Genomic DNA, 18,176 nt, shown 5'->3' on the forward strand with positions numbered 1-18,176 from the left:
ACAGAGGAATTTAAGAGCATAGGACTGGAAGAGACCTCTCAGGTCATTAAGTCTGAACTCCAGTTGTCACAATTGGCTGTGCAATACTCCCACTTCCACCAAGCAGGGATGCTTCAGCTCTGAGGAATAAGGTAGTTCTGGAAAAGCCATTCCTGAGCCTAGCTGCATTCAATGAGGCTCTTCCAGTGTCTTCATTCTTCTGCGTGTCCCAGCAGCCTGCCTCTGCACCCCTTCTACTTTGAGACAGTCTCTAAAGCACCACTGGGTACTCTCAGGGCCCCTAAGGTCTCACCAGAGCCTTGTATACTGGCATGAGGACTGCCCTATATCTTTGGAAAGTGTTTGTCATGATGTTACCTAGCATCACATTGGCATTTCTTGGTCACAGCTGTCCTGTGAGCAGCGAATATGTCCATGTCTCTCTCACTGTCTGCTCTCATCTCTTAGCTTGTAGCATATGTTACTGTGATTTGTCCCAGGGTGGTGCTGAGGTTCATCCCACTCCCACCACTCCGTCCTCCCACTCGGCTCCTCCTGCACTGCTTGTGCCTTCTGACACAGTGCATTTCATCAGCACACTTACTTTTCTGGGGCAAGCTCTTTAGTGAAGATATAAAGCTGGATCAATCCATGATTCGTGGATTCATCAATCCATGAGGGGGACTTCCTCCTCATTCTCCACTGTGAAAGCTGCCCTCAGCTCCCCATTATGCACCTTTTGGCAATCCTAGTCTTCTCCAGCTTAACCCACACATTCCTACTTGGTGCTGTAGGAAAGGCAGGTGCTGCAGGCCAAATAGATGAGATGGATGGTGTTTCCCTGGGATAAGACCAGCTCCCTTCCCAAAGCATGTGTCTGATGTTGCATGCTGAGTTGAGGGCAGAGGCAGAGCTTGAGGCAGCACCTGAAGTTGGCATCTTCCCTCTTGCTTGACCTGTTCCCAGAAGAAGACACCACAGTGTTGAGCCAGAGCCTAGCTCACCATCCCTCTGCCTGGCACTAGGCTCCATGTGTGGGATCAGTCACTGACCTCCCTGCGTGCCAGCACTGAGTTTCTCAGCAAAGATCCTCCATGCATGATGGCTCCAGACCAGCAGGACCAGGGAACAAGTGAGAGGACAGGACTTGCCAGTCCAGGTTTGCAAACAATGACCATGATTTGCCATAAGAGTGACCCTGCCGGGGTGGCTCACCGGAGAGGCCACATCTGTTTTCCATGAGGGCCGCAGAGCAGAGCAGTCATTTACGAGCCATCCCTGCAGCTGCAGCCAGCGAGCTCTGCACCACAGATGTGGGACGGCTGTCACCGCAGAGGTCCCCATCATGCTGCTTGCTGCAGAGGCTGCCTCAGACAGCCCAGCTGAAACTGCCTTGGTCCACGGCATCTGAATGGGAGGCACCGGGTAGGGGTTCAGTTCACCCTCAGCTTCCCCATGTGTCACTGTGCTCTCTCCTCCCCACAGATATTAACGAGTGCTTGATGCAGGGCTTGTGCAAAGACGCTGAGTGTGTGAACACCCGTGGCAGCTTCCGCTGCACCTGCAAGCCTGGAACCATGCTGGACCCATCCCGTAGCCATTGCATCTGTAAGTGTTCCAGGGAACCTCTCAGTTTGGGAAAGGGGCCTGAGCAGGACCCCACAACTGAGTGGAAGCTGCGGTGTGCTTTGAGCCTCTTGGAAGGGCGCCTTAGTGCCTGCTGTGCTGTTCTGCACTTGTGTGCAGGATGAGACCCCATGCCTCAGCCCCCTTCATCCATCACTGTTCTCCATGGACATCTCATGGCCCCCGCTGCTGTTTGCCGCGGGGCCCAGCAGGGACGTGCCTGTGGTGCAGCAGCAGAGGACGCAGCCTCCCGGGCTGAGAGAGCTCCCACAGGAGCTGTGTTTGCTTGGAGTTGGCGCTGCTGCAAGGATGGCCTGATGGCTGAGGGCCAGGAGGTTTTCTGGGGAGATGATGGATCAGCCCTCGGGCAGGCTGGGAGACATGGGCAAAGAAAGGCCCGGCGTGGGGAAGCTGGGTGTCCTCATTTCTCTCTCTGTTGAGCATAGAGCTTGACCCCCGGCACTGACCCTGCTGTTGTGTTTCAGCGGACAAAGCAGTGTCGATGGAGCAGGGGCTGTGTTACCGCTCAGCAGCTGGAGGCGTGTGCTCCTTCCCGCTCTCCCACCACATCACCCAGCAGATCTGCTGCTGCAGCCGTGTCGGCAAGGGCTGGGGGAAGAACTGCGAGGAGTGCCCCGTGCCTGGCTCAGGTGAGACATGCCTGCTTTGGCTTTGCCTGCTCTGGATAGACTGGGACTTGGGCTTGCCTGAACTTGCTACCACGCAGACAACTGCAGGACACAGAGCGGAGCTATGCAAATGCTGGCCTGTGGGATGGGTACAGCAACCCAGGGAGCAGACTTTGATAATACTGGGAAGACAGAGAAATCTCTGATGGGAAACCACTCCGTGCCAGAGGGAGAGCAGAGCCATGCCTGTGCCTGGCTTTGCTTGACAGCCTTTTTGTCTCTTGTATATCTTCTGCTGGGATGAAAGCCAGGTGAAGATGACTTTGGCATATCTCATCATGGGAAAGGGTGAAGGGGAAAGCACCAAAACCCTCAGGGCTGCGAAAATCTTCGGGTGGTTTGTGCAGAGCATCTTGAATGATATGCAGAGCACTCAGTGCCAAGGTAACAGAGGTTCACTTTTATCTGCTCCCTTGCTCAGCTTGGACCTTCCAGTGGCATGATCCCTTCCTAGCAGTACTAACTCAAAGGAGGGATTTAATTTTCGGTGTCTGGGAGTATTAGCCAGTGCATGTTAGAAACCCAACCTGCCCTGTGAGCAGATTCCTTCTGCTCAAGGCATCCACCCACTGCAGCCCGGATGTGTTTCTATAAGGATTTAACCCTTAGAAATCTCCAGAAAATGATAGGATGGGAGAAACTGATACCTATATTCGCATACATGCCCATCCATCTTCACTCCTTGTCCCTCCATTATGTCTGGGTGCGGAAAGCCAGGTGATCCCTGCACCGTCCTCTTCCTTCCAACCTCTGCCCTCCAAAGCTTTGATTTGTTTTCCCTTGCAGAAGCCTTCAAGGAGATTTGCCCAGCAGGACATGGCTTTACCTACTCCAGCTCTGATATCCGCCTGTCAATGAGGAAGGCAGAGGCAGAAGAGCTGCCCCTTAGCTTGGAAGAGCAAGTGGAGAACAGCAACTGGACATTGGACTGGGCAGCAAGAAGATACCAACTGCAGGACAGCCTGCGTGGGAGCATCCTGGAGGCATTTCCTCACCCTGGCACCTCAGCAGGAGAGGGTAGTGTGGGGTTTACTGCTTAAAGCTGCTCTATCTGGGCCCCTAGCAGGGGTGGGCAAATTCCCAGGTCCTGCCATGCCTCCATGGATGGACTTCTGCCTGATATGGGCTTTCTACATCTGTGTGAATACACAAGGTGTTCTTCGGTTCCTGGGGCATGAGGCACCACTTCTTCAAACCTTTGAAGAGGAGGTTGAGTGTTTTGGGCTCCTGCAACTGCATCTTCACAGTTGGTACTGACTGGCCAGGCTGCCTCCACCAGGACCTCAGGTCTGCGTGGCAGCCCTGGCACTGCAGTCCTTGGGCTTTTGTCCAGCCCAGCTGGAGGGACTTGTGACTGACTGCTTGTGCCAGCACCTGCTGGAGTGTGAACTCCTGGGGTCTGCGCAGTGCTAGGAGAGGAGTCCGGGTGTATTGACTTTTGGAACAAGCTCTTGCAGAGAAGCACGGGGGACTGAGAGACAGAGCCTTAGAGGTGGGGTGAAGCTAGGGCAGACAAGGTTTGAGGAGGATGCTTGCCTGCTTTGTCTCTACTCACTGTGCACTGTTTCACTTTCCAGGTGAAGTTTCTCCTCCTGCACAGGTGAGTAAGGTTTGTCTTGCTACATCTGGGTGCATCCATGGTAGCTTGATGGGCAGAAAGGGGGATGTCATACAGATAGGTGACAGAGAGGTGTGAAATGTGGTCAGATAGAGCACTAAAGAGAGCAAGCAGCTGCTGCTGGAGGGAACAGCATACAAACTGCAAACCCTACCACGCCAGCTGAGTTGCTGTGGCTGAAGGCATGGTGCCACCTGTCTGCTCAGCCCTTTCTGAGAGGCCATTAGCTCACACGAAAAGGAGCTGGGAGCTCTGCTGCACTGGTTCATGGTCAGTGTTGGCTCCAGCAGGTGTTCGCTGGGGCTAGGGTGGGAACTCAGGCTGCTGTCAGCCCGACCTGGCTATGGGGCTGGGCTGGCATCAGGGGAAGGGGAACCACTGCAGACAGCTCGAGAAGTGCTCCTCTTGCAGAGCTCAGCCCTCAGAACATACTCAAAGCCCCTCTGAGAAGGGGGACAACACTGCCATTGTCACTGCTTCATAGACATGAGGTCATTTGCCCAAGGGCAAATGAGAAATCTCAAGACAGGGCAGAAATTTGAACCAAAGCTTCCAAATTTGAAGCAGGTCTAGCCTGGGACTTGTGTTGCTCGGGTGCCTGTTTTCTTCATCCCTTGCACAGAGCTCCTTGGAGTGGAGACCCAGGTTGTGCTCCCATGTCTCCTTTGTCAGGCATAGGTTTGCCAGGAGGGGATGCTGAGGAAGAGCGTTGAGCACCAATTACTTCTCTTGTAGGTAGCACTCTGAGGCAGGTCGAAGTACTGGCTGTCCTCAGCCCTCCAGAGCTGCTGGTGACAGTGGCAGTGTTTATCTTGCCCAACTGCTCTTCCTGGCTGCCTTGTAGAGACACCTGCCCCATGGCAGTGCCCTAGGTCTCACCTGCATGGCACACTGCAGGGTCCTTCTGCAGGTAGCCCCCTAGGCATGCCCAAGACCTGTGTTTTGCTCAGGACAGAGTGGCCCTGCCAGCTGCACCTGGGTATGGCAGCTTCTCCTCTCAGCACAGTGTCTCAGGGAGCAAGAGGATCCAGGAGGTGGGTGGGAAAATGTCTCAGAGACACTGCATCCCAGCTACATGCACATGGATAGAGGCAGTCCTATGTTTCTGTCCCTCAGGGTGCTGCTGATGCCACCGCAGAGCCCGCCACACGCAGAGGTGAGTGCCCGGCTGGCGGGAGGTCAGGGCAGTCGGGGGGAAGAGGATGGGGCAGCGAGGAGGGAGGAGAGTGGCTCCTCCGCACGGGGCGGGACGGGCTCCCGGCTGGGCTGGCTGCGGGGTGGCATGGAGGAGCCCCACCACACTGCGGTGGCTGGTGTGGGGCTGTAGGGATGCGGGGAGGTGGTGTCTCTCCAGTGAGGTGGAGGAGGCTACGTTCAATAATAAGATGATGAGGCCGCTGCAGCCATGCTGTGGCTCCTTCCCATGTGCTCTCTCAGGTCTGTGAGTGCAGGGACACCCAGCATGGATAAACCTTGTGTCGGCACCTCTGCCTGTGATGAGGGGCTGGATGTCACCTCTCTTCTTCTTCCTCAGCAGAAGAAGAGGAATCTTGGCATGGCCCTCCCCAGCATGGCCCCACCACCACCTGGGATGCTGCTGCTCCAACACAGGTGCCAGCACAGGGCTCAGGTGTGTGTCCATGGCTCTTAGGGATTTTCCTCCTCTCTCTGCCTGGCACTATGGAGAAATTATGCCCTAAGCTCTGCCCAGGGACTCTGTCCTTTTCCCAGCCTGCTAGTCTTCCCACATGCCTCACTTGACTTCCCAAAGAAAAGTCCCTGCCCTACCACCCTGAGGTGTTGTCCCAGCCTGGTCCCAGCTGTTGCCAGCCAGGGAAAGCTGGCTGGCCTGAGGAAACATGAGAGTGATCCCATATGGGGAGTGAAGTGTTTGACTCTCCGGATCCTTCCCTGCCTGCAGCTGGCTTGCACGGTGCAGCAGTGGCTGCCGAGTGCAGGGGATCATGCGCCTGCTCCGGTGGCTTTGGCCCCGTTCCCTTGGCGGCATGAGCTGACTCATCGGGAAGGGGGAGCGCAAGGGGAGGCATGTGGCTCCCGGGGCGGCTTGTTTACTGTGCCGGAAACAAGGGCACTGTTGTTCCAGGGTTGCTCAAGTGTCTGGGAGCGCAGCCCCTGCCCTCCACCGGGGGCTGGAGCACCTTGGGGAGCAGGCCTGGCGGAGGCACCTTGCTGAGGAATGCGCCTTCCTCAATAGCCTTTTGTTTGGGGTTGGGCTGGGCCTCCCCCTACCCTGGCCGGCTCAGTGCCGAGGGGCGTGTGGTGCCTCACTGCCCCCCCACCACCGCATGCGCCTCACTTAGCAGGGCAGTGGCAGGGGAGCCCTGCTGCCACCCCAAAAGGAGCCCCCTCGCAGGTGCCAGGCTCTGCTGACAGCACTCCCCCGCAGTGTGGGGCTGGTTGGCTTCCTCACCGCCCTTCTGTGGGTCCGGGGCACAGGTGAGCCGTGCAGGGGACTGGGGTGTCCCAGCCAGGCTCAGGCTGGAGGAGGTGGCAGGGTCTGCTATGTCATCCCCACAGCCCTAGGGCACCAGATGCCTGAAGACATAGAAGAGCAAGCTGAGCCTGCTCCATCTCTCTCCAAGAAGGGAAAAAGCAGCCTCCCCAGCATGGTGCTGGGGACACAAGGCAGATCCTGTACTGTTGCCCCCAACCCCATGCTCTCTCCTCCCAGGTGTCAGTGGCTGTGCCTCTTCACTCCTCTCCTGTGGAGCCGGTGCATGCGTGCTCAGCCCAGAGGGATATAGCTGCTTGTGCGACCCCGGCTACGCATTGGACCCCAGCCGCCTCCGCTGCATTGGTAAGTGGGCACCTCCTCTGCCTGCCAGGCCTCAATGGACTGTTCGGTCCTTCAGGTTCCTGGGGGGAGGTTTTCTGGCAGCTCTGCTGAGCCCCTGCCCACCTGCTGCACCTCGGGCTGGCAGGAGGCTGGCAGGCAGCTGCTGTGGTGACTGCCTGTCCCTGTCTGTCTTCCTTACCTGGGCACAGATGAAGATGAATGCCTGAAAGATCCTTGTGCTGGAAAAGGTCGCTGCATCAACAGTGTGGGCTCCTACTTGTGTCTCTGCTACTCTGGGTACACCCTGGCTGTGTCGGAGGGCTATCAGAGCTGTCAGGGTAAGTAGTTCTGCCTGGCACAGGGCTGCCATCTCCCCAGGGTCCCCCAATCTCCCACCCTGGCGCTCTCTCATGCATATGTACACACACATGCACTCATGCAGACCTGCACACATACCTGTACACCCTCCCTCCCCCCAGGCCTGCCCACAGACAGCATGATCCATGGGGATCACCCTCTCCTGCTCCCTCAGGGACAGGACCTTGCCTGTGGAGATCTGGGTATGGGCTGCTGATGCCAGCCCTGCTCACTGCTTCATGGCAAGGGAATGCAAGGACAGAGGGGCAATGAAGGAGAGCCCTGGCACAAGTCATCCGGGCAGAGCCTGCTGCAGGTGGAGCAGCTCCTCTCCTGCACCCAGCCCTCCCCACACTGGAGGGAGAAGACTTCAGTACTGTCTCTCTGTGTGTTGCCAGATCGAGATGAATGTGAGCAGCCCTCTACCTGCCGGGGACAGCAATGCATCAACACTCCTGGCTCCTACCGCTGCGAGTGCAAGGAGGGCTTTGCCATGGGCTCCAGAGGACAGTGTGAAGGTGAAGCTTGCTGCTCCCTGTTCCCCTGCCCCTCCAAGCCACCCTGTGTGGGGCTGAACACCTCTTTTTCTCATCGCTCCATGTGTCCTCTTGGAAGGAAGAACCCTCCCTTGTGTGTGTACCCTGTGCCCCCGCCAGGGGCTGCCTGCCCTCTGCCTGCAGGAGGGACAGGCTTTCCTGGGTTGCAAGAGGCAAGATCTCCTGAGATCCTCTTCCACCTCCCCAGGGAAATCCCCCACAACCAGCCCATGCCACTGTCCTATTCTGGGAGGAGATGCCCATGCATTTCATGCCAGCTTGACTCTGTCACCAGATCCTCATGCTGGCAAGCAGACTGCAGAGACTCAGGCCACCTGTCCCCACAGCATTGCGTTCACGTGGCACAACCTGGGCCCTTCAGAGCATTCGTGAACATATTATGTGCCTGATCAAAGACCCCCCTTTCTCAGTAGCCCATCTCCAGCAGAGAGAGGGAGACTATTTTAGGAGGCAGTACGGGAAACAGGACATGCAGAGAATGCTGCTCGCTCCACTCGGCATCCAGAAAGCACTTGCCTTAAGGACTTCCTGAGCTGGAGGATGCATCCTAATCATAGCTACGGAAGTCCCTGATGAAACAGCCCTGCACAGATGTTCTCTGATCCCTTTCTCTGCCCATGCACATTCCTGGCCTTGGCAACATCCTGTGGCAGTGGGTTTTGCTGCTGGGTTATGTCAGCCCTCAGGTGTGGGTGTAGGATCCTGAGTGATAAGTGGGACTATAAGAAGCATTGCCCAAGCCCTGGCAAACTCGTCTCACCTCCTCTTGGGTGTTGATGTCCCCCAGAGGAAGACTGAGGATCCAGCTGGAGGGGACATCCTGGAAAAGGCTGGACTGTTTGCTTTTGGGAGCCTGAGATGAGTGTGTTTCTTGGCAGATATCAACGAGTGCGTGGATCCCAGCCCTTGCCCCCACGGGAGGTGTGTCAATACGCTGGGCTCCTACGAGTGTGTCAGCTGTGGAGATGGCTACCAGCCCAGGAATGGGAGATGTGTTGGTGAGGATCGTGGGCCATCCCTGGGCAGCAGCCTTGCCACCCATGGCAGCGCTCTCAGCAAGACTCAGAAGGAGCAGGGGCATGGGCAGCATGCTCCTCCCACGGGCAGCCAGCCTGCGTGGCCAGGGCACAGTGCCCTTGCAATTTGGGTGGCAGGGGTAGCCCTGAGCACCCTCTCATTCCATATTGCTCTCTGCTGTGTCATGCAGATGTGGACGAGTGTCTTGCAGAGGGGACCTGTCCTCACGGGCAGTGTGTCAACCTGGATGGCTCCTTCCGCTGTTCCTGCTACCGGGGCTACAATGTGGCACCTGATGGGAAGAGCTGCCAAGGTACTGGGGAGCCATGAGTCCAGACCCTCTGAAGTGTCACACACCCGGTCCAGAGGTTTCCCTGGGCTCTTCCTCACAGCACTCGGCCTCACCTGGGTCCTGGCCACCATGTTGGCTGGTTCCCTCAACACAGCTGGCCCTGGTCATGGTTCCTCCTCATCCTTCACACTCATCCTGCTCTCCCTTGTGTACTTGCACAGACATCGATGAGTGCACTACCCAGGATGCCTGTCCCTCCGGACTCTGCCTCAACACCGAGGGCTCCTACTCCTGCATGGCTTGTGATGCCGGCTACGCTGTGTCCAGAGATGGCAGCATGTGTGAAGGTATCCCTTTCCCAGGATCAGAGGACTGGGTGTGGAGGGAAGAGACATTGCCATAGCTTGGTTATTGGTGGGGCCCGGGGACTTTTTTAGCCTCAGGATCCTTCTCCAGTTCTTTAGCTCTCTGATTAGCAGATAGCAGAGGCAGGTGCTGCAAGCAGATGTCACCTAGAGCAGCACGAAGGTGATTTTCCTCATCCAGGGAAGGGATGAGGAGCAAGAACTCACTGATGAGTCTCCTGGACTAATGGTGACTAGGAGGATGCTGACAAAGGCCAGAGGAGTACAGGAGGCCTGGAAACATGGGCAGAGAGGAGCTGTGTGTGGTTCAGTTCAGAGCTGTGTGCCTGGAAGCATGTGGCCTGAATGTAGGTCCTCAGCAAAGGGAGGAACCTTGGGTCCACAGCGAGTGGAGAGACTGTGGGCAGTCAGGGTTCACCTTTTTTCCCAAGCCCCTAGGGCGACTTGAACATGTTTTAAAAGGAAAGAGTAGATCAAGGGTTTGCTGTGCCAGGTATGCGTGGCAGAGAATTAACAGCAGCACGGATCTGTGTTGGCTGCTTTGCTCAGACATGAGAGCACCTGGTCCCAGCCTTGCAACCTGACTGCCCCAGCACAGGCACCAAAACTCCCTCCTTGGTGGCGGCCCCCAGGGGATGTCCTGGGCTTGAGATGGCTTGATGCAAATTCCCTGTTTGGGGCAAGGGAAGGGAGGGGGCACAGCTGGCAAAGGTATTTGTTTAAAGATTGGCCATGTGCTACGAATTTCTCTCTGGAGCACTTGCAGAACTCTGCAGCCTGCACATAGCTGGCAAACAGAAGGTCTTCCCTTGATGTGACTCTCAGAAGACCCTCTGCATGGGGTCCTCCAATGGGGGAGAAGAGGGAGGCTTTCCTCCCTCTCTTCTCCTCTGTTTAAGTGTCTGAGAAAGCTAACGTGAAATGATCTTACTTTCCATCTGATATGGGGGGCAATAGAAGAAACATGGTTTGATCCCTTCTGTTTGCCCCCCCCGGTTTCCCAAGATTCCATGTGAGCCCCTTCTCAGCCACCTTGCCTCATCCATGTCACAAAGGCATCTTATCAGGGTTCGATACTGTTTGGGTCACACTGACCCGATGGCAGGATGGCATGTTCTTCCCTGCCTTGGCTGGTGGCCTTGTCTGTGGATCTGGGTTTCATATTTGAAATATGATAAGGGTTTTGTGATAAATAAACTAGGTTATGGTTCATCTCCAGAAGGACTGAAGAATAATGCTACTTGCAACCAGACTGAACAGCTGACAATCTTGCCCCGAGGCAGTAGGGAGCGATGCTGGATGCTCATTTATGCCTGCGGCTGCTCAGTGCTCTGCAAAGGGCAGGAGATGGTCCCTGCCCTCAGGAGCTGCTGGTCTCAGGGTTTTAGTTCCTGCAGGGGAGAAGAGTACAGCAGGACCTTCTCCACTAGCATATCTTCTACTGCCTGCACACCAGCCTCTGCTTCTGGTTAGCAGCATCCTCTAGTGCTTTCCCTACCTGATGGGCCTGCAGGCAATGGCAGTCTGCTGGCATGTCACAGCCCTGTTAGAGGAAGGCAGCCCTCTCTCCTCTGCTGGGAACAAAACCTTCAGAGTGCCAGCAGGCTCTGGCCAAGGCCTGGGGGAGCTGGGTGGGAGAGGGTTTGCAGGGAGCTCTGCAGCTGGGTAAGAGCTTTGCCAGGAGAAGGACATTGTGGGCAAGTCTGGCAGGTAGGACAGCAGAGCTGCAGAAGGTACGGCAGGTGCTGGGTTACTTTCCTGATGTTTGCTCTTGTGTGACTGGCTGAAGAGAGGGTTTGTCAGCAGCTGTGGCTCTGTGCTGGCTTCTTGGTGGTTGTGGTACCCAGTGCAGTGCTCTGCTGGAGGTGGACACTGGGGTCAGCAGTATCCCTGTGCTAACAGCATCACAGGATGGCTGAGGTTGGAAAGTATCTCTGGAGATCACGTTGTCCAACACCACTGCTCAAGCAGGGCTACCTAGAGCTGGTTGCCTAGGACCATGTGCAGGTGGGTTTTGAATATCTCCAAGGAGGGAGACTCCACAGCCTCTTTGACAATCTGTGCCAGTGCTCAGTAATCCTCACAGTGAAAAACTGTTCAGATTGGACCTCCTGTGTTTCAGTTTGTGCCCATTGCCTCTGGTCCTGTCATTGGGCATCACTGACTTGGTGCTGGGACCAGTTTATTCTGGTCCCTGTGATGGAGGAGAGTGAAGGTTCTGGGCTGACTCCTCACACCCCAGTAACAGGGAGTCTGTGCCCTCATCTCACTGTGATGGGATGGTCTGGGAGGGCAGCTCAAACCCCCCTGACAGGCCAACAGCTGAGTGATGGCTTCTCTGAGTGGGCATCTTCTCCAGTGGCAGCAAAAGCTGGGGCCTCACTCTGTGCTGTGTTCTTCTGCTTGGCAGATGTGGATGAATGTGAGGACCGGGCTGTTCAGTGCCTGTGGGGAGACTGCAGGAACACCCCGGGCTCCTACGAGTGCCACTGCCAGGCTGGCTTCCAGCTCATCAACGGCACCGCATGTGAAGGTACGAACCCCATCCCTGCAGCCCTCTGGGTCCAGGACATACAGCTTCCCTATAGATCCCCATCTTTCTTGACAGGGAGGGTGCCAGTTCTAAGGCAGGTGATGCCAACTTGCATAGCACATCCATAAAGTTGTAGGTAAATGCAGGATCACAGTGGACAGGCAAGATCTCTGTCTCCATGGCGAGAAAAGCAGGGGGCAGGAGACCTGCGAGAGCTGCCTGTAAGAGACTGGGGAGAGGGAATCCCTGTGGCTTAGGTGAAGGATGTCCCCTAGAGCTGGGTGTATGGCCCTAGCTCTGCTCCCTCTGCAGATGTGAACGAGTGCCTGAACAGCGAGATCTGCAGCCCCAATGGCGAGTGTCTCAACAGTCACGGATCCTACTTCTGCATTTGTGCTCCTGGCTTCTCGAACACGGCTGGTGGAGTCAGCTGCCAAGGTGAGCTGCAGGATGGCAGAGACATACCTCAGGTCCTGCCCTCTGCTCCCTCCCCTGCTGTGAGAGTCAGGTTGACAATTTTGGCCTGATTTTGCAGATGTGGATGAATGCGCAGACAAGTCCCGGTGCTCGCAAGGCCAGTGCCTGAACACAGAAGGCTCCTATAGGTGTCTGTGTGAAAATGGTTTCAAACACTCCCAGGAGACCGATGACTGCGTAGGTGAGAGATCATTGTGGGGGACATCAGCCTCCTGGGATTTGAGGGGGTGGATGCAGCCAGTGCAGTGGGGACGGTGGTTCAGCTCCCAGTACCCCAATTTGCTGGTGACTTGTAAGGAGGACTAGCAATGGCTCCAAGCCTCTGGCCAACTGAGCTTGACCCAGGTGCTGCAGTGAGCAAGCAGAGTCCCCATCTGACCATTGCTCTCCTTGCTCTCCTCCCTGCAGATGTGGATGAGTGTAAAGAATACGGGGATGCCATCTGTGGCACGTGGCGGTGCCAGAACAGCCTGGGCTCCTACCGTTGTATCATGGGCTGCCAGCCCGGCTTCCACTGGACCCCCTTGGGTGACTGCATTGGTGAGTACAGCCCCAGGTGTCCCTGTCCCTCCTCCTAGCAGGGACAGGGTGGCTGTGGGACATCTCTGCCAGGGTTGTGGGGGAGAAGGAGGAGGAGAAGGAGGAAGCGTGTGGCTGGTGGAGATGCAGATAATGCTGGGAGTTTGTTTTCTTGGCTGAGCTGCCTGCTTGTGTCTAGACTTCTCTCTTCCTGGCATCTGGAACAGACACTGCATTGTGCTGCTTTCCGCTTGGGGAGAGTCCTGGGCAGGTTACAGCCATTCCAAGCTTGGGGCTGGATCACAGCTCCCTGTAAGCTGTGCTTGCTGGGGCTGCTGCCTGTGCCAGTCACCTGCCTGGCAGGGCTGGGTGAGGGGAAAAGATGCTGGTACCACTGTGTGCTAGGCTGAGGAGTCTGGATTTGGAGTTCAGGCTCCAGCAAAGAGGAAAGAGCAAAGGGGTTTTTGCAGTTTTTTGAGGCTCCTCCCAGCTCAGGGAAGGCTGCAGCAAGGAGGAGCAGCTGCCAGCCACTAGGCTCAGAGCTGGGTGAGGACTCAGACTTAGCATGTGGAGCTGCTCCTGGCCCTGGGAGCAGCGGGCTGTGGACACCGAGCTGCTCTGCCCGCACCAGGGAAATCTGCTCCGTGCAGTGGTAGGAGGAGAGCGGGATACAGCCAGCAGGGCTGTCAACCTGCCCTCCATAAGCAGACAACCCAGTTGTGACTGTCCAACCCCACCAGGCTGGGGCAAGGCAGAGATTATGCCCTGGCACTATAGCAGCTGGAGAAGAACCAGGCCAAGAACGGGGCAGGAGGATATCATCCTAGATCTGTCTGCACTTGCCCCACACTCTTCAGTCACACCCTTGTGTCTCCTGCCAACAAGCAGTCTGTAGGCTCCGTGTCCCTTTACACCTCTGCACGGACCTGTACTACCCTCAGTCACCCCTGCCAGATGCTTCCCATCCATTTTCCATTCACACTCTGCTCTTGTCACTCTATCCACATGGCCTCTCTGCAGCTTTGGATGCTACAGGACGCTTCTTTTAATACACACACACAGAGCAGGGTGGTGAGTGGGGCAGCCAGACCCAGTCTCTCACATCAAGGCAATGCCTGCCCCATCCTCAGGTCCCGGGGTCAGAGCAGAAGGGCCTGGGCAGGGGGGGACACCCATTGGGAAAGGTGGGGTCTGGGGCAATTCCTGCTCTCCACTCTGCTGCAGACATAGATGAGTGTGCCAACGAGACGCTGTGCGGCAGCCATGGCTTCTGCGAGAACTCAGAGGGCTCCTTCCGCTGCCTCTGCGACCGTGGCTATGAGAGCTCGCCCTCCGGGCACTACTGCATTGGTGAGTCTCCCGCGATCACTCTGCCAGTCAGTCAGGGACACCCATCAGCAGATGCCAGCCCAGTGTCCCCACTGTGTGACAGCTCCTGGGGCATGGATGGGGATTGCATCCATGCATGGAGAATCTCAGACATGGACAGGACAGCTCATGGAGGCAAAACCCCTCTTCTTAGCACAGCAGATCCTTGGGACTGCAAAGGAGCAGGGCTCTGTGGAAAAGTGAGTGGCTCTCAGTGAACATGGAGCCTTTCTCTGTGCAGGTGGAAAGGAGGCACTCAGGAGGTGGAGGCACTGAGGGTGCTTAGAGGGGTGCTTTAATAGGTGCCTGGAGAGAACAGGCAGGGTGTAATATAAGAACAAATGTTTTCACCATGAAGACAGGCAGGCAGTGGAGCAGATGCCAAGATGGCTGTGAAGTCACCTTCTTTGGAGATTTTGAAGACCAAATGAGACAAAGCCCTGAGCAGCCTGGTGGGATCCAATAGCTGACCCTGCTTTGAGCAGGGGGTTTGACTAGAGACCTTCAGTGGTCTCTTCAAACCTGGATGATTCTGTGACCCAGTGATTCACTGCAAACTGGAGTTCACACTTCTTGAATCCACTGAGAGCAGGGCAGGAAGCTCTTGCCAGACTTGTGTTGAACCATGGTGTGAAAAGAGTTCTCAGTTCATCCCTGGCAGCTTCCATCTCCCTGCTGAAGGGTGACCTCATGCTGCAGACCATGCGCAGGCTGCCCGTGCAGAGGCAGAGCTCCAGCTGCCACCACTGCCCCTTGCTTTGCAGATGTCAATGAGTGTGAGCTGATGGTCGCTGTGTGCGGGACTGCGCTCTGCGAGAACGTGGAGGGATCCTTCCTCTGCCTCTGCCCCAGTGACCATGAGGAGTACGACACAGAGGCAGGGCAGTGCCGGTCCCGAGCAGCCATGGGTGAGTAGGCAGCTAGGACGTAGGCATGGGTGGCAGCTAGGGCAGGAGCATGGTAGCCCTGGCTGGGATGAGATAAAGCTGAGGGCTTGTCAGGGCTGTACAAGCCCACACAGCCATGGGCAAGCTTTGGTCTGGGGAGAGCTGAGGAGCCTGGAAGTGGGGACCTGGGAAGGCCACGCTGCCAGTGATGGGTGTGCTCTGGGAACTTCTAGGTGTGGGATGCTGCGTTGGGGTGCCAAGGACCCCATCCCGTCCCTGCTCTGTTGTCTTCCAGAAGGCCCCAGGACACACACAGCCCACCTCTCTGACAGCGCAGAGCTCAAACAGTGCTACTACCACATCAGCGACGTTCGCCTGTGCGACAGCGTCCTAGCCAAGAACATCACCAGGGAGGAGTGCTGCTGTACCGTGGGGGCAGCCTGGGGTGACAACTGTGAGACTTACCCCTGCCCCATCCCAGGCACAGGTAGGACTGTGGCCCCACCACACCAGGCAAGGCCAGTGCTCTGCCTAACAGCTCCACCTGGGTTGCACTAACGAGCTGTTTCTTTTCTTCCCATCCCCCCTTGACATCTGCCTCCTGCCCAGTGGAGTACCAAGAGATCTGCCCTCTCGGGAAGGGCTATGTTCCCCGGGAAGATCCACTCTCAGGAAAAGTGTCTTTCACAGGTACTAGCACCATTTCTTCCAGGGTGAAAAGAGAGGGTGCTGAGCAAAGCCCTGCATGGAGATGCATCTACAGAAATACCTCCCCAGGGCTGTGATGGGGGATACTAAAATCCTGCTTTCCTCCACCCAGAGAAATCCCAGATTGCTAATATCACTGAGCTGGAAGTGCTCCTTCCCCCAGTCCTGCCTCACTGCTGGCAATGACTTCTCTCGGTGCAAACCTCCTATGCCCATTTTGAATCAGAGTCCAGTAGGACACAACCCTTCCAGTTACTGATAGATCTCCAGGTGGTCAGCTGTCTCAGTCCTTGGCACTTCACCTCCAGGGGAATTGTGTTCTCAACCTTCCAGAAACACGCATGAATTTCCTGTTTGTGAAAGTATCCTGTTCTACATCGTCGCTCCTCCTGCTCTCCCTCTGGATGCTTCCCCCTCTTCTCCGAGGCGTGTGGCTGGTGGGAGAAGCGGGGGCTCTCTTGGGGACCTGCCAGTGATCCAGGCCAAGGTGCCATGCTGGCTTTCTGTGGGCTCAGCACCCAGCCCGCCCTGCTTCCATGGCTCTGCTCCCTGAGACACTCTCTCTCCATCCCTCTCTCAGACATGGATGAGTGTGAGACATTTGGCTCTGAGTTCTGCCGCAATGGACAGTGTTTGAACACGATTCCTGGCTACAAGTGCTTCTGTCGTACTGGCTACTTCTATGACTCCAGCAGGCTTGAGTGTGTTGGTAAGATGGCCTCGAAAAGCAGGGCAGTCCCCCACTGTGTGCAGAGGGACAGATGTGAGCTGCACCCAGAGTTGTCCTTGCTGCCCACGCCACAGGACCAGCTCTGGGTGACAGACTTCCTGGGATCCTCCCAGGGAATGAAAGAGGGGGTGGCAGGGAAAGGGTCGCATTGCCCATGTCTGCCAGCCTGAAACATTGCTCTGTCCTTGTGCGTGGGCAGACCAGGACGAGTGTCAGAACGAAGTGTACTGCATCAACGGCGAGTGTCTGAACACGGAGGGCTCCTACCACTGCTTCTGCAGCCTCCCTCTCGTGCTGGATGCCACCGGCAACCGGTGTGTGAACCTCTCCAGCAGGGCAGGTGAGCCCGAGCCCTCGCGGCAGTACACCTTCCCCCTACACATCCCACCCCGCAGCTGGGTCTCCCAGGAGGGAGCAGTGGGTGGGGGCTCAGTGCTGGGCTGAGGGGTGCCAGTGCCAGCATAGGGTGCAGCCAGGGCAGGAGCTGGAACACAAAGTTGTTCCTCTCAGGACAAGTTGGGTGGCACTCTTCTGGATGATTTTTATGACATACTTTGCTTGTGGCACCCACAGATGCCTTGGAGGAGTATGAAATCCACCTGGACGTCTGCTGGCAGACCGTCGCCGACTACATCTGCCAAGACCTGCTGCGCGGCGAGCAGACCACGTACACTGAGTGCTGCTGCCGTCTCGGCGAAGCCTGGGGCCAGAACTGTGCGCTCTGTCCGCACAGGTCCTCCGGTGAGCAGGGCGGCGTGGGCGAGCGTCCCCCAGCAGAGGTGGGGGTGGGCTGGGCTGCTGCCGGTTGTGCTGGGCAGGGTTGGCCGTGCGTGGCTGCAGTGAGGGCTCCTCTTGTCTGCATGGCCAAAGCCAGCCCCCCACTTCTCCAGGGCTGAGCTGCACCATTGGTAGGATGTACCTGAACCTGGTTTGCAGTGAGACGGAGGTGTCCAAGGAGAGAGTTGCTCTGTGTGTCCTGCTGCTCCTGCTTCGCTCAGGAGGGGTGAGGCAGTGGCAGCCTGGGATGGGAGCACACTGGGAACCGGGGTGCTCACTGCTCAAGGACTTGCTAGCCCCAGACAAGAGCTGATGTTCTTGAAGACGGGGTGCCATCACCAAACTACAGAGCTGCAGCTTTGGAGGCCATTGAGCGCAGACCTGGCTCAGCTGGCCCAGTGTGGATGCACCCTGTCCAGCCATCACAGACTAACCTCCCCTGAGCTGGGATGCACTGACCCTTCCTCTTCTTCACCACTTCCAGCTGATTTTGCTTTCCTGTGTAACGGGGCCAGTGAAGACAGTGAAAGAGGGGCTGAGCTCCGAGAAAGACCTAGGTATGAGTATGGACCAGGCTTGGAAGACCCGCACTATGGCCTGCCCAGCCCAGATATAGGCCCCTACTACAACTACCTGGAATCTGAGTATGGAAACCCTGATGCTGGTTTCCCTCGGAGGGAACCCAACAGTGAGTTTCGTGGCAGCCCTCTCCACCATGGCCCAGGGCGATCCCCACCCCGCTACCTGCCCAGCCAAACTGGTGAGTACTGGGAGACACAGAAAGGTGCCTTCCCGTCCAGTCTGTGTCCACGGTGACTGCCTGGCAGCTCCCGTCCTGGCCAGGATGCTCCAGGCTTGGCGCAAGCCCTGCTCCTGGCTG

The 18,176-nt window shown here is 56.8% G+C and overlaps 1 protein-coding gene across 3 annotated transcripts in view; it reads left to right on the forward strand.

The window, feature by feature from the left end:
- LTBP2 (latent transforming growth factor beta binding protein 2) overlaps nucleotides 1–18,176 on the forward strand; it is a 73,634-nt gene that overhangs the window by 51,024 nt on the left and 4,434 nt on the right. Inside the window, exons 10-33 of one of the 3 annotated variants that reach the window (XM_065635595.1) lie at nucleotides 1,465–1,587; nucleotides 2,091–2,255; nucleotides 3,081–3,311; nucleotides 3,872–3,894; nucleotides 5,029–5,068; nucleotides 5,447–5,542; nucleotides 6,605–6,730; nucleotides 6,919–7,047; nucleotides 7,465–7,584; nucleotides 8,502–8,621; nucleotides 8,831–8,953; nucleotides 9,154–9,279; nucleotides 11,708–11,830; nucleotides 12,143–12,268; nucleotides 12,366–12,488; nucleotides 12,716–12,847; nucleotides 14,051–14,176; nucleotides 14,959–15,102; nucleotides 15,380–15,568; nucleotides 15,691–15,771; nucleotides 16,370–16,498; nucleotides 16,719–16,859; nucleotides 17,093–17,260; nucleotides 17,781–18,056. In XM_065635595.1, the coding sequence (XP_065491667.1) occupies nucleotides 1,465–1,587; nucleotides 2,091–2,255; nucleotides 3,081–3,311; nucleotides 3,872–3,894; nucleotides 5,029–5,068; nucleotides 5,447–5,542; nucleotides 6,605–6,730; nucleotides 6,919–7,047; nucleotides 7,465–7,584; nucleotides 8,502–8,621; nucleotides 8,831–8,953; nucleotides 9,154–9,279; nucleotides 11,708–11,830; nucleotides 12,143–12,268; nucleotides 12,366–12,488; nucleotides 12,716–12,847; nucleotides 14,051–14,176; nucleotides 14,959–15,102; nucleotides 15,380–15,568; nucleotides 15,691–15,771; nucleotides 16,370–16,498; nucleotides 16,719–16,859; nucleotides 17,093–17,260; nucleotides 17,781–18,056 (3,180 nt within the window). Of the gene's footprint in view, nucleotides 1–1,464; nucleotides 1,588–2,090; nucleotides 2,256–3,080; nucleotides 3,312–3,871; nucleotides 3,895–5,028; nucleotides 5,069–5,446; nucleotides 5,543–6,604; nucleotides 6,731–6,918; nucleotides 7,048–7,464; nucleotides 7,585–8,501; nucleotides 8,622–8,830; nucleotides 8,954–9,153; nucleotides 9,280–11,707; nucleotides 11,831–12,142; nucleotides 12,269–12,365; nucleotides 12,489–12,715; nucleotides 12,848–14,050; nucleotides 14,177–14,958; nucleotides 15,103–15,376; nucleotides 15,569–15,690; nucleotides 15,772–16,369; nucleotides 16,499–16,718; nucleotides 16,860–17,092; nucleotides 17,261–17,780; nucleotides 18,057–18,176 lie in introns of all 3 variants that reach the window. The other 2 variants (XM_065635593.1, XM_065635594.1) reach the window with 2 other exon arrangements.

The sequence above is a fragment of the Caloenas nicobarica genome, chromosome 5, assembly GCF_036013445.1.
Source record: "Caloenas nicobarica isolate bCalNic1 chromosome 5, bCalNic1.hap1, whole genome shotgun sequence".
Lineage (NCBI taxonomy): Eukaryota > Metazoa > Chordata > Aves > Columbiformes > Columbidae > Caloenas > Caloenas nicobarica.